Genomic DNA, 15,788 nt, shown 5'->3' with positions numbered 1-15,788 from the left:
ACACCGGTTGTTAACCATTACTTAAAAACGGTTAACAACTTCACCTTTAAATAACTAACAATATGTTACATGTATTCATTATAGTTGAAGGCATTAGAGAAATCGACTGTAAGCAAAGCCAACGGTCCATCAGAGTGTAACAAGTTTAGAAACCTCTCCACGCTATGAAGCATCGTCTCAGTCCCATTGGGGATCCCCAACCTAAATTTAAAATCACCAAGGTATATTGACATCCCCTTCCCAACACTCCTCAAAGCTACCTTAAAGACAAGTCTCCTCCAAATCACCTTATGGCAATAGGCCTAACCCCATTGTCGGCCTTAAACAACGATATTAGGGGGAAGAAGCCGCAAACTTCACAAAAGCCCCGGGGATCCCCTTCCAAACCACATGTTTGTAGCACTAAAATCCCATGAAAATCGATGAACCCTACCCACAGAGGGCATCCAAATGTGTTGGGCCCTCAGCCCTCTCTCCCAAAAGAAGTCCCTTTGAAAAAGATTTAATACACCTTAAAACACTGTCAACAGCTACAACCTAAGGGGGTCCAAGAGTAAGGACTCATATAAGGCATGCAAGGGAAATATAGGGGGCTTAACTAACAGTGCTCCTATATTAGCATCACCAAGAGGAGCAACACCCGAAGAGCACAAAAATTTAACCGTAGTCGTGAAGTGCCCATCTACAACCTTCCACATACATTGCTTAGCATTGAGGCCCTCCCTAGATTGAATGCCCTCAAAGGAGGCCTTATCAGAATACGAGCCTACATTTAAAAGTTGGATTAGAAGTGTTGGGATAAGTTCAACACAATCTCTTCCATTTCCTTAAGTTGACATGGCCCGTTGAATAAAAACGCAATGCAAGGACTTCGTATTACCCGACTTACGCTGCTGTTGGCTAGAAGGCCTAAAGAGTTGTAATGTCCAACACGGTAATACCAAAAGTCAAACCCACGTTCGAACAAACTCCGGCAAAGCCACCAAATTCCACAATGCAGCCATTAAAGCCTGGGCAAATGGCAATATGATAGTTATGAAAGATGCTCTTAACCGCCTTTAATGGAAGGGCGAAAACATGATCAAGAAGGGTTGCATATAGGACTACCCCACCCAAAGCAACAAGGAACTCCTCAACCCCTCATGTACCCACCCTAAACTTGATCACCTTGTCTGTATGATGACAGGCCCGACTGTGAGCATGTAAAGACATACACTCCCCACATAACCATTAAATGGAAGTCTTCAAGGTTTCCGCCACCGCAACAAAAAGATCCAAATCCACGGACATCGCCTCTCGCGTAGCCTATTTCCACCCATCCAAACACAAGTGTAGTCGCTTAATATATACCATCAACCTTGGGAACCCGTTGGACCCGGCCAGCCTGTCCGAGTAACAATGGAATCCCCGAAAAGGGAACAACCAAACCCTCCCAAAGAACTAGTACCCCTCTCCCGGGAAGGAGCACCATAATCAATCCGAGCTCCGGTCATAACCCGAAACAACAATAAAGCTGATAAAAAAACTCGAGCGAAGTTTCATAAATGAAACACTTGAACGCGGGAGAAAAAGGAGAGAAGCCACTAGTTGCTCTCCCCTCCTTTAACACAAACAAAATTTAAGCCAGTGAATCGGATTTGTCCGAACCCGCTATTTTTTTCAGTTTTATATATAACGTATAGTATCGAATTAACGAGCGAACTCGTTCTTGCTGGGTGAGCAAACCAATGTCATTTTAAAAAAGATTCAAACCCATAAATTATTTTATTTAAAAAATTTTAGTAATGTTTTTTTATAAAATAAACAAATCTATAAGTTGTTAACAAACATTATAAATGGGATAATAATTGTACGACCTTCAACCAAATGGTTATGTGTTCTAGTATCACTTGAGACATGAGGGAAAAATAGGTGAGGAAAAGTATTTAGCTGTTCAATAATAATAATAATAATAATCCATATATAGATTATAAAAAAAAAGGGTCCAAAATATGCATAGAATTGCTTAGTAAACTCAATCCAATTAACATTCTTAAACATAATATGTAACTGAAAATAATTAATAGAACACATACAATAGTCATTGCCTCAACGACCGGTAAATTATATTTCTACCAATCAAACGAACATCGCCTTCGCCAGTACGCCTCAAGGCTTCAACCATCGTCTTTCCTGCCTGACTTCAATTAGATGACAACAACGGTCAACAGACTCTTTCTTTGATTGCTTCAAGCCTTCAAGGCTCAGATCTCACGATGAATATTTCTTTGATTTTACATGATTAGATGGGAGACGACTTTGTGATGCTTGCCTTAGTTATATTAAAAACAAGTTCTTTTAAAGTCGTGATCTAAAATATTAGGAATCGTTTTCAAAACATGAAAATACATAGGGAACCATTATAATATGTAATATCGTTTTATTAAATATGACTTTATATTTTAATGAATGTTGATGATGTACCGTGATATTGTATTTTATTTGTCTCACTGAATGACCGACCCGACCTGACTTATTTGGCCCTGAAAACTTTGAAACCGATAAAAAATCGAGAATCCTAAAATCATAGAAAAAAATCCCCTGGCTCTGCCACTAAGTTAAGCCACGGGTCTCATTTGAGTTACAGCCCTTTTGTGTTAATGGCTAAAAACAGTAAACCTCATTGAGGCAAATGATCGAACAGTTGGCGAGCACAATGAAAAAAAAGGCAAATTGAGGCTTGGGAAAAGAGGGTGTTTGTAAGTCGTGGGGATGTTGAGAGGGTGTGGGTCGACTAGGGTGGTGATTTATGGTGAGTCGGCGGGTGGTGAAGGGTGGGCCAGAGGTGGACTGCAGTGGGGACGGTTGTTTAGGGTAGACAACTTAATTCTTGATGGTCGGTCACTTTTTTTTTGTTTTAATAAAAAAGTTTAAAATATATTTAATTTTGAATATTAAAAGACTTGAATATTAAATTGCATTTTAAATACAAAACAACAAATTTTATAATAAAAGAAGACTAAGAAAAAAAAGAAATTACATTTCCACCTCTCAGGCGACCCTCGAAACAATGGTACGATGGCAATCGATTCCAAAGTTCACGACCCATGCATAGATATCCATCTAGCAACAAATTCGTTGCAAGTGGCATCTAATTCGACAAATCCGCTCTGACATCGTCAGATGACAAGCATTCACATACGAATTTTACATGTACTCATTTGTGAAGTTAAATCATCAAAATTATTTTAAGAATTGACTTTCAGTTATACTTGTTTTGAATATTTTCCCTTCAATTTTATTTAAAACAACTATTTAGGCTGTTAGTTTAGTTGTTAGGTAGAAACTTGGAAAAAAAAGAAGAATAAACTAAAAGAAAACCGATTTGTTGAAAAGTACTACAAGGCTAAGCCGACAAATTTTATTAGCATCCGCACCAATCAAATACATTATATCAACTTACGAATCTTGGATGAAAACATGGAAAAGAGGGTTCAGTTTTGCATATAAAATCATGTAAATTTATAAAATGCGTAAATTACACTACTGAGATGGAGAAAAGGGTGTTGGTTGGTGGGTGGGGTGGGGTGGGGGTAGGGGGTTGGGGGTGTGGAGCCTCTCCCTAAGACCCTAACCATATCAACACCATCCTAACCGGTAGCTTTCAGCAAGTTGCTACTGAGTCAAAAGAAGTTGCTAACTAGCCAATGCACCTACTAAATCAGATTGAGAAGTTCATATAGATAAAGGAAAAAAACTTCATTCAACTACAATTAGTAATTGAACTTTCATATAATCAGAAAATATTAAAGTTCAAATTATACAAAAGATAAAACAAATTCTTCCATATCACAAGAGAACTTGTCATTTATTTCCATAGAATAATTACAATAAACATAAAGCAGTTAATAAAAGCAAGAAAATACATTCCATAATCTATTAAAAACCACCGCAGCCACCGCCACAACCACCACCACAGCCACCAGCCGCATCCGAGGCAATATCCGCAATCAACAACCCACCAAGGGCACCACCTACCAAACCAGCCCCCAGTCCCATACCAAGTCCATTCTTCTTTGGCTGCTGTTGCGGCTGCTGGACAGGTGGATACCCGTATCCCTGCTGTGGAGGGTACCCAGCGTACCCCGGTGGAGGTGGGGGCGGATACCCATACCCAGGTTGTTGCTGATACGCGTATCCAGGCTGCGGCTGAGGTGGATACCCACCAGGAGTAGGTGGATAATATCCACCTGGAGCCGCAACATATGGCTGCTGGTATCCAGAACTGGATCCAGCTCCAGCAGCCATACCTGCCGGATAAGCCGTCACCGCCTCCTCCGCTTTGGCAGTAAACTTGTCCCCAATCTTATAGGAAAAGTTTAAATTCCCTTTCGGCTTTCCCGATGGCGTCCTGACCTGATAACTAACAAACTGCTCCGATTTGCCGCCCTCTTTGGAAACACCTTCCAATAACTCTTTGATCGGCACATGAACTTCTCCTACCTCCTTATCGCCAAACGTCCCCTCGTGTTTGATCTCAACAACGAGGGTCGTTCGGTTTTGTAACCCTGCGGCTTCATCAATCGTAAACTTCACAGGAAAGTTCCACGAGGGCTCCGAGCCGCCGTCTTTGTCAACAGGGGTCTTGAGTTTCTGAGTCTTACCGGCGCCAGACACGTAAACGACCGCGTACACATCCATCTTGCCAATGAGGCTGGCTTTCTTGAGCCCCTTAGCGGATATTATTGTGATGTCTAATATTCTGCACTCCATGATTGATTATTGGTAGATGATTTGATAATTGATGGAACTTATGTTTATATAGACCTTGTGTTAACCGACTTTTGGTTAAGGAAACAGCATGGAAGGTGACGTGACGTGACGTGACGTGACGACATAGGTGATCTTAGTAATGAAGATAATAACAATACATTAACGTCCGTTTCAAGGGAGCGTATTAAACGGGTCAACTGAAAGAGCACTACAATTCAAAAACCGAGTTGAGACCGTGTGGGTTAGGAATTAACCATGGTTGAGTTAGTTATAAACCAATACTGTATAATACCTCCCACCATTATATGTTAACGACTTTTCGATTAATTTATTTTTTATATTAATTAATTAAAGTATATATCAAAGTATACGCTATTTCTAAAATTTGACAAATGGTTGACAATTAACGGAATTTTATTATTTTTTTTAAAAAATCGTTTCTGTAATAATAAAATTAACAACTTGTTATTTATTAAACAAGTATTCACACAAGGTTGACGTTAATCCAAAAGTAATTTGTGTTACTACTAGGTAAATGACTCCATGTGTCACACGCGTACAAATATAGAAATTTTCAAATAAACATATATATAATTTCAACCGACAAGTTACTTTTTAATATATATTTTGAAACAACAACATGATTTTTAATTGTAATTCATATTCATAAATAAACAAAGTATTGAAATACATAAACTTACAAAAATAACCTCACATAGTAGAATGTTTACATACGAAGAAAATTGAATGGTTTAAAACATAAACTTTATACACTTTAAAAAATAATATTAAATATAAAACAAACAAGTTTCACTAGCATTAATCTGGAAAGCTGACTACGAAAACCATTTTTTTACATTTAATGTGAAAAGTTTTGTAGCTTAATAAGCTGAAGCACGTTCAAAACGCATTTAAGAAATCATAACCAAATATAAGCCTTTTTAAAATGGCATGTGGACTAGAATCAAATCGATATGTTTTGAGAATGACCCATTTTAACTCAAAACAAATTGATATCTTCTAAAATAGACCTTATATGACCCGAATCAAATCGATATGATTTTAAAAAGATCCATTGAAACCCGAACGAATCAATACCTTTTTATATTGACTCGTTGAGCAGAACTAAACTAATACCTTTTAAAATGACCCGTTTTGACCCGAGCCAATAAATCAAAACATTTCTAAAATGACTCATTTTCATAAATGAAAATTGAAATAACATACTTGAATATTAAGAAGGAACATGAAGGGTAACACATACAACGTTCCTAGCTTTTAAAATCTTTTCTACCAAATGCTAATTTATTATTACTGGTTATGAAGATCCAAGAAAAATATAAAGCTTTAATGACTTCAACGCACTTAAAAGTTAAAACTTATGTGAATATTTCACTTAATTTGTGAACCATTCATATTTTTTCATTTTTCAATAGACACTAAAACAAACACCAAAAATACTAAATACAAATTAAAACGAAACTGTAAGGCCCCGATCCCGGTGTCCTACTTTGTTGTTGGATTTACTCATAATCACAGTTCTAAATGTCAGAGTGAATTAAAACTTTCGCGGAATAATAATAAAAGTCAACCATTCATTACAAACATGCATAACTTGTCCTTTTTAAAACATAACATAAAACGTAGTATCAAACGTCATGACCAATCTTCAGATGCCAGCCCCTTTGTAAGGCCCCGTTACCGGTAGCCTTACTTTCGTGTTGGATTTACTCATAAACACAGTTCTAAATATTAGAGTTAATTAAAACATTTACGCGGAATATAAAACTTTCATAAAACATTACATAATTCATAGCTAGTCTCAAACATTCTTTGTCTTTCAACATTAAAGCATTAAAATTAAAGCATCATAAGTCTTCAGATGCCAGACTCTTGTTCAATGCCACGTGTCTCCTCAAGCAAGCTGCCTCAATCTACTCACCTGCGTGCATACTAAAAGTCAGCTACGCTGAGTGAGTTCTAGTTAATCATACACTATACAATACACATAAACTTATATTCTTTCATTCATACTTTCATACTTTCATACTTTCATTCTTTCTTTTGTATTAACTTACCTTCATATCTTACGTTATAAAGAGCATTACGCCCTACATTCCTCGAGTATTATTAGGGCTCGGTACCCTCCTTCCTCGAGTATTATTAGGGCTCGGTACCCTCCTTCCTCGAGTATTATTAGGGCTCGGTACCCTCTTTCCACGAGTATTATTAGGGCTCGGTTTCCCTCTTTCCACGAGTATTATTAGGGCTCGGTTTCCCTCTTTCCTCGAATATTAGTAGGGTTCGGTTCCCTAGTTCTCGAATATTAGTAGGGTTCGATTCCCTCTTCGTTACCATACAACCATACATCATACCTCGAGTATTAGTAGGGCTCGGTACCCTTTTCGTAACCATACAACCATACATCATACCTCGAGTATTATTAGGGCTCGGTACCCTTTTCGTAACCATACAACCATACATTATCATTTCTTTCTTCTATTATCTCTATCATGTTCATACACATAAACATACATAACATACTTACCTTATACATAGCGTTACAACCTGATAGTACGTGCAATATCCGAAGATCGTTCACGTACTATCAAGCAATCATTCATACATTTCACATTATCCACATAAGGCATACAATTATCTCTTAGGATAAGTGTATTAACAAACATATTGAGTATGCACACAGCCCCGAAAACGTAACACATAAATGGGGCTAGAAACTCACCTGAACACGGTTACGTTCACCGTTAATCGTAATCCCTTTCTTCAGTTGTGCACGGCTGACTGTATAACAAGTATACGTATCAATTAACTATCACTTCTCATAATGTATTTCTATCTTTATATGACCCACAACGAACGGGGGTCCGGGGGCAGCGCCCCTGGCAGCGGGGTCTAGGGGCGGCAGCCCCTAGCAGGGTCCAAGGGGCAGAGCCCCTGGCTGGGGTCGAGCTGACTTTAGACGAAGTTAACCCTCGGGCGAACTTAGCTCTAGGCGAAGTTAACCTTAGGCGAACTTAGCTTTAGGCGAAGTTTCCAGCTAGGCGAACTTAGCTTTACAGCGAAGTTGCCATCAGGCGAACTTGGCTTCAGCCGAAGTTGTCATCAGGCGAACTTGGCCTCAGGCGAAGTTACCAGTTAGGCGAACTTAACTTTACAGCAAAGTTGCCATCAGGCGAACTTAGCTTGCAGGCGAAGTTCATCAGGCGAACTTAGCTTGCAGGCGAAGTTCATCGCTTTGAAGGCGAAGTTGCCCAGTTGCAGGCGAAGTTGTCCAGATCAGCCGCTGTTCGGTTTCTGACCAGCATTTCGAGCGATTATAACACCCTTGCTATGGTTCAACATCACCCACTACGCTTCCCGACCATTTTCGGTCGCTTATACACTAAAAAGCTTGGATCTTTAAACTTCAAAGATCAAGAATCATACCTTTTTGAGCTTGTTTGGATCTCGTTTAACTTGTTAACACACTAATCGCTTTCTCTCTCTCTTGGATCTGCCCGGTTCTTCCCTTGGTCCGGCCGGCGAAGTGTGGTGTGTGTGTTTTTCTTTTTGGAGTATTAGAAAATGAAAGGAATGAAAGATATCTTGGGTTTAGGGGATATTTATATCCCTTAGATCCCATTCTCATTTAACCCATCTCAATTAATCTATGTCCATGATCCGCTCCTTACCCGATATTAATTAATAACGCGAAATCACTAAACATAGCTTTCTTTATTCATCATTAAAATTTTAGGATGTTACACCCTTCAATCCTGCCATGTGTCCCCCTCAAGCCAGCTGTCTCAGTCTATTTACCTGCGTGCATACTAAAAGTCAGCTATGCTGAGTGAGTTCTAGTTAAGCAGGCAACATACAATACATTCACATACTTACATACTTAACGTATACATATTACGTACTTAGCCTGTCACCTTTCTTTCGTTCATACATACATGCTTCCTTTCTTTCTTTCACACTTTCATGCTTTCTTGTTTTAGCTTACTTATACATACGTAAATATCTCTACGTTTTAAAGAGCATTTCGCCCTATAACCTTCGCAGATATTATTATGGTCTGCAACCCTGTACCTTCGCATATACTATTAGGGTATGCAACCCTGTAACCTTCGCAGATATTATTAGGGTCTACAACCCTGTAACCTCCACATATATTATAAGGGTACGTAACCCTGTAACCTTCACATATATTATTAGGGTATGCAACCCTGTAACCTTCGGAGATATTATTAGGGTCTGCAACCCTTTAAGCTTACCTCCATACAACCATACATTATCTTCTTTATATTTAAATTTATATACTTTCGCACATACATTTAATCTTTTCCATAACTCTCATATATCATTCATACATCATTTGTAAAACAATAACATATCACACTAATACCTGGCGGTACATGCAATATCCGAAGATCGTTCACGTATCGTCAAGCATTCATTCATACATAAAATCATAGAAGGCATACACTTACCACTTGAGGTAACTATATTAATTAATCACATCAAGTATGCACACAGCCCCGAAAACATAACAAGGAAATAGGGCTAGAAACTCACTTGAACTCGGTTCCTCTCAGAGTTAATAGTAACTCCCTTCTTTAACTGGGCACGGCTAATTGTATAACAATTACACGTATCAATTAACAATCACTACCCATATCGTATTTCTAGTTTATTATAACCCTCAACGAACGGGGTCAGGGGGTAGCTCCCATGGCAGCGAGGTTCTAGGGGCGGTAGCCCCTAGAGGGGTCCAAAGGGCAGAGCCCCTGGCTGGGGTTAAATTTTATTTTCATTAACCATTCTTAACAAAATTTCCATTAGAATTTTTTAAAAATATTTTATTGCTAACTCATTCGCTATCTCATTCGTTATGATGAATGACTTCATTCGTTATAACGAATGGTGTGATTCGTTAAGAAATCTTCATTCTGGTCTAAGTGTCATTTGCTATCTCATTTGTTATAACGAATGGTTTTTGGTTAAGCCATATTCGCTATCTCATTCGTTATGACGAATGGTTCCATTCATTATCTCATCAGGATGAATCAATGTATAATGAATGAGTAGGCTATTCGTGCTTTCTTTGAGACAAACGAGAGGTTCATTCGTTACAAGAGCATACAAATGTACCTCATAGCGAATGACTTGATTCGCTGTCCTCTCATGACGAATGGATGAGTAAGGAATGAGTAAGGTAATTCGTGACGAATGGAAGGCTAATTCGTTACCGGGGAGTACGAATGTGTCTTGTTCGTTAAGGTTGTCTAACGAATAAGTAGCCATGACGAATGTGTCACATCCCGAAAACCTTAACTTAAACAGCGGAAGACTTTTGACTAAGTCGTTCGGGTTGTGACAGTCGCCGATAGCCAATCATAATAAAGTATAGTAAAATAATAATCAAAGTTTGACTTTTCAAAGAAACTTTATTATTATTAAAAAAACGAAAGTTTACACGTGTATAAAAACACGGTTATTACACATCCCAGTTTTTTCCAATATTCAAACACCGTTCGCCTCTTTCCCTCCATTGTCACGAAGCCATCACTTACCTGAAAAGCATATTAAAATATCGATCAACACAATGTGTTGGTGAGTTTCCCTTTATAATAAATAGTCCGTATATATATATATATATATGTCGAAAAAAACATCCATATAATGATCTTTTGTCATTATATACCAATATCACTTCGTGTATAATCGTCACTACACCCCGAATGATATAAAAAACATCCCGTGAATAATGGTTTACGGCCATTATAACACAAACCAGTGTGTAATGATCTATCGCCATTACATCACAATAATAGGCATTCTTCTTAAACAAATCGTGCTGTTGTAAACGAGCAAAGAATACAACATTACGTATGACTATCATAGTTGATAACCTGATACATACCAGACTCAAAATACGCCCACTTTTAACCCAACGTGATGGAAGTAGGGGGCGTCACCCCGATAGATCTACCCATATTTCTGTGCCCCTTTCTAGGGTTAACCGTTATTTAGCCAACTAGACTCATCCGTATTTAACACAGTTTGTAAAATAAATTGCCTTTTAAAAATATTAATGAAATCAATATATAATAAATAATATGCTTTTCCCCCAAACCAAAATAAAAACATTTAAAAATGAGGGGAGGGGGGGGGGGGGGTTCGATAGAGAAACTCACGGTTGAAGTCCTTTTCTCCAAAATATGCGTGTCCTATATTAGTACACGTTTTGTTAATAAAAACCTTATTTGAGTCTTAGTTTATAAAAGTCTTTTACTTATTATCCCTACTCTAATGTCCACATAAGCACGCAAGCAAATAGATTCTTATCAGTTTAACACACGTATAGTTCAGTTTTTTGTTGACTATTGTTTATTAAATATGTTAATTAATAAATAAAGATATAATTATATTAAATATTAGAGTTTTAGTTGCTGGAAAGTTTAAGAAAATATTAATTTATTTATCTCCTATAATTCTTGTCGGTTTTGCCGGTTTTATGTTTAAAACGACTCGTTTTAGTTTTTCGTGTAAAATGTAACTTTTAAATTATGAAAAATACTTGTTACATAAATATTAGTCAATTTTTAAAATTTAACTTGTGAAAATATATTATTTTCATTTTTTCTAATATTTTCTTAAAATAACAACTTTTTAACGTTTTCGTGTCGGTTTTCGCAACACGAACCGTTTAGGACTAAGTTTTATTATCTTGTACTTTCCTCATGTATTAAATTATGTTATACATGAGTATTTTACCACTTTGGGGGCTGTTCTAAAAAGTCCCTAATAGTTGTGCCGGTTACGTTCAAAAAGCCGATTTTTTGACCGTTAACGTTACCGATAAGTCAATTAAATTGAACAAGTCTACACTAATCATCTTATGGACTAACCACACATATAATGACACATAATTCACTATAAATTTCAGTTTTAACTAAATAAATCCATAAGACACGTGTAATCGATTTTTAGGTTCCTAGTTCGTATTTTAGGTTTCATTAACAATGTTACTAGTTAAGCTTGTTATTTTTATATATAAAATTATTATTAAATATTTTAAAATGTCCAGATCTTTAACCTAAGTTTTAAGTTCATAATCATCCAAAACATTACTTTTTAAGTAAGAGTTTCTTATTATTCTATTTTAGAAGAATCTTATGTTTCATGATCCAAGTCTTGTCTTTTTCAACAATTATCATGTTTTAGGTTTTAGATGATTCTATTCCTTTATACTAATAACTTTTATATTATTCCCATCTTTATCAATCTTTTAATCAATCTTTCAATCAAAGGATCATGGATTTTTATAAAATTTATAAGTGTTGTTCTAACAAAGTTTCCATTTTAGTAACCTTTAATATTTGATAATTCTATTTAATCTGATTCTTCCACTTTGATTAAATGTAATTCTAGGTTTAATTCATTCAATTAGTTTATATGGTTTCATGCATCCTATGTATTCTATCCCAATTTTTTTCTTTTAATATATCATTCAACAAAGTTTCCCTATTTAGCAACTTTAACAATCTTCAAGAACTAATAAAAGGTTGTAGTGAGTTTACTAGCATATATCCTATTTCATTCTCAATTTTATTATTCCATAAGACTTATTGATTCACCAATCCATCCATAATCCCTTAATTAATCCCATACCCAAAAATCCCCAATTTTTCACTTATGAACAAGTTCTTGTTTTGTTCATCCCTAAAAACAATTTTTCAATAATTCAAGTTTATATTAACAAACCAATGATCAATAATTATCCTAAATCCATTCTAACATCAAACCCTAACATCAAGTTATTCAAGTTTTTATCATCACCTAAAATCACACTTTCAAGCTTCAATCAAGAACAACTAATCTAATACTTTCAACCCTAATAATCAATCTTAGATCAAACTTACTTGTTCTTGGAGATTTTTGGAAGATGATATTGATGATGTTATGGTGTGAGATTGGTGTTCTTCCTATACCCCCTTGATATCTTAATCTTCTTATTGTTAATTTAATTCTTCCATGATTTCTGGATTGTGTGTGTGTTTATTGTTTGATTTTGAATTGAAGGTGTGGGGTGTTCAGCCGATGGTTTTTAAGAGAGAGGGATGGAGAGTATAGGTTTGATGAGTGGGAGTTTTAGAGGGCAAGTGGGTTATTTAGTTTGATTACAACACATCATTATCTAGAAGGATAATAATTAGGAGGATGAGTTCGTGAGGTGAGGTGTCATGGGGAGGGCGTGGGACGGCTAGGAGAAGGGGGGGGGGTATATGAAAGGGTTGGGTTATAAACTGGTTGTTTTCGATTAACCGTTTAACATATTGTGAGATTTAGATATTCAAACGGATCCCGTTTTTAATAATTTTTGTCAGGTTTTGAAAGAAATCAAATTCCTGACAGTATGGACTATAAAAACTATTTTCTTGAAAATAGTTGGGGTTGGGTCCTTTCCGGGTCCTGTACTGGCTCGTGCTTATTTATTTTCCAGTTTTCGCGATTCGAGTCTTCCTAAATTATGTTTATATATTATCTCGACTATTTTAATATGTATTTTAATTTTTTGAGATCATTTAACCCCTTTAATAAATTATTCACTTTCTGACTTGTTACCCGGGGTTGTTCCATGTCAGATTCGTTACGTGGCGATTTTTGCACTTTTTGTTGACTTTGACACGTATAGATCACTATTAACGAAGATTGTTTTTTAATGACAAAATTTTATTAGTAAACATACTTTATTAATGAAAATTTTTGGAAAACGTTACAGAATGAGCATCAATCCTATCTAAAACTTTGACTCAGAGGTCAAAGTCAAAATCGTCAAGAACACAAAATGGGTCAACACGAACTAGATTTTCAATTGGACCTCAAATTTCAACGAAACAACACAAATTTGGTATCATTAGACTCGCATTCGCAGCGACTACAAATCCCAATCCTCCAAATATCTGAAAATCGTGTTTTAAACAGTACGATTGATGTATATACATATACAGCTCATTGATTGATTAATTAACCTATCTAATGCTAACGAATTTCAACAAGGATCATCCCGTTTGATTAGTTTTTATCATTTGTATATAGATCTAGGATTATTAAACGAGCCGAACATGTTTTCGTTATTGAACGTACCTTAAACGAGTCGTTTTCACGAAACAAATCTAAGCTTGATGTCGGTTTGGCTCGTTATGACATTCAAACACCAACAAGCTCGAGGTTTCACCTTCGGATCTTGGCTCGAGACATAGGAGGGTGTTTGTGTGTTTTTAAAGGTGTAGGCTATGGTGTAGAGATGGATAAAAATATAAAAGTTTAGGGTTTAAGGGGTATTTATACTCCCTTAAGCCCATGGACCTTAGGCCAATTCCATCCCTTATTCCATCTTGAATGTCCAAGCCCACCCTCTTATAGTTTATTTATCTAAACTGATACACGACACGCTATTGATGTGTTTCTAATGAGTGCTCTTTCTATGGGACTCACACCTAAGCTTTAAATTTAAACGAAACTCCTAATGACACCACACACAAACGACAAGTGTACCGGTCAAAAGTAGTATAGACCTAAGAAGTCCGAGTATCGAACACAAGGACACGTGAGAACGCCTATGATCACTAAACCCTAGATAATACCTTTCCTAAGAAGAATATTTTTTTAAATGATTTTTAATAATTACACTACTTGACCTAATTTACTTTGACTAAATTAATTAACTTAACTTAACAAAACATGATGAAACACTTAATGAAACTTAGAAACTTAAATACAAATGGAGAAAACGTCTACCTAGGTAAGAATCATATTGAAGGTCAAACAAGCTAATGGATTGAATGATCTCACGACACCGGTATCTAAGGATGACACAACTAACGTTCGCTCAAGAAAGCTAGATCACCTCTCGATCTCACTAACAAACCCTATCTTACACTTAATTGATTTTAAGAACAAACCGCAAAACAAATGCTAAGGTGTTCTAATGTCAACTCTCCTCTCGGTCTCACCGACACACGAACCTAATGGAAACGAATACTACGCAACAAAGGATAGAGGAACAATTTGGTTTAACTTAAAATAGACCAACAAATCACTTACAAGCCCAAACCCGACAAGAACCGAATCCGTTCTCGCGTGATCCTAATCCTAACAAGTAAAAGCTGTGAGATGACTTTACTTCCTATCACCTCTCGGTCTCTAATAAGGTGATTAACTCGCTGAATTAAACCAATTAACACACTCAACAAAACCCCACAGCGATATCTACCGCAAACAAATTCTCAACATCAAGTAAAGAATCAAACAATCTACAATCAATCAAAACCAATTCAACCAACCAAAGCAAGAGGTTTATGAGTATAATTAATAAACTCACAGCCACTAAATACAACCTAATTCAATATTAAACCAAACTTTCAATAGAAAATCAAGTCATATTGATCAAACAATCCACTAAACTCATTAAAACCAAACAATAATCATTTATCATAGGTAGAACAAAGAAGATTAGCTACTCATTATTTTTGGACAACAGGTATAACTCAATGTAAACACCATACTAATCATCACAAACATAATTAAAATCATTTAACAATCAATGATCATTAAGCTCTTTTTGCTCGAATATGTGTTTCAAACTTTTGTGATCGGTATACACGATAAACTTGACTCCATAAAGATAGTGCCTCCATATCTTTAATGCAAAGAGTATGGCGCCTAACTCTAGATCGTGAGTTGTATAGTTATTTTCGTTCAACTTGAGTTGATGAGAGGCGTAAGCGATCACTTTCTTACGTTGCATTAGTACGCATACCAAACCTGAACGAGACGCGTCACTAAAGACAAAAAAATCTTCAGTACCTTCTGATAAGGCTAGTGTAGGTGCTTGGGTGAGTTTTTGTTTAAGTATATCAAACGCTTCTTGTTGTTTTGTTCCCCATTCATACTTAATGTTTTTGCGAGTCAAAGAAGTTAGGGGAAAGGCTATACGCGAGAAGTTTTCAATGAACCTTCGATAGCAG

At 36.4% G+C, this 15,788-nt stretch overlaps 1 protein-coding gene across 1 annotated transcript; it reads right to left on the bottom strand.

The window, feature by feature from the left end:
- Nucleotides 1-3,741: 3,741 nt before the first annotated feature.
- On the bottom strand, nt 3,742-4,787 carry LOC143529817 (protein SRC2 homolog). The gene has a single exon (XM_077025520.1). It carries the CDS (start codon nt 4,750-4,752, stop codon nt 3,919-3,921), a length of 834 nt encoding a protein of 277 aa, XP_076881635.1. The 5' UTR covers nt 4,753-4,787; the 3' UTR covers nt 3,742-3,918.
- Between the last annotated feature and the right edge of the window lie 11,001 nt (nt 4,788-15,788).

This window comes from Bidens hawaiensis, unplaced genomic scaffold (genome assembly GCF_021521415.1).
Source record: "Bidens hawaiensis isolate Kalapana, Puna unplaced genomic scaffold, B.hawaiensis_p1.1 tig00008726_1, whole genome shotgun sequence".
In the NCBI taxonomy this organism is placed as follows: Eukaryota; Viridiplantae; Streptophyta; class Magnoliopsida; order Asterales; family Asteraceae; genus Bidens; species Bidens hawaiensis.
The sequence above is the reverse complement of the archived record's forward strand: the minus strand, read 5'-3'. Positions and strand labels throughout refer to the sequence as shown.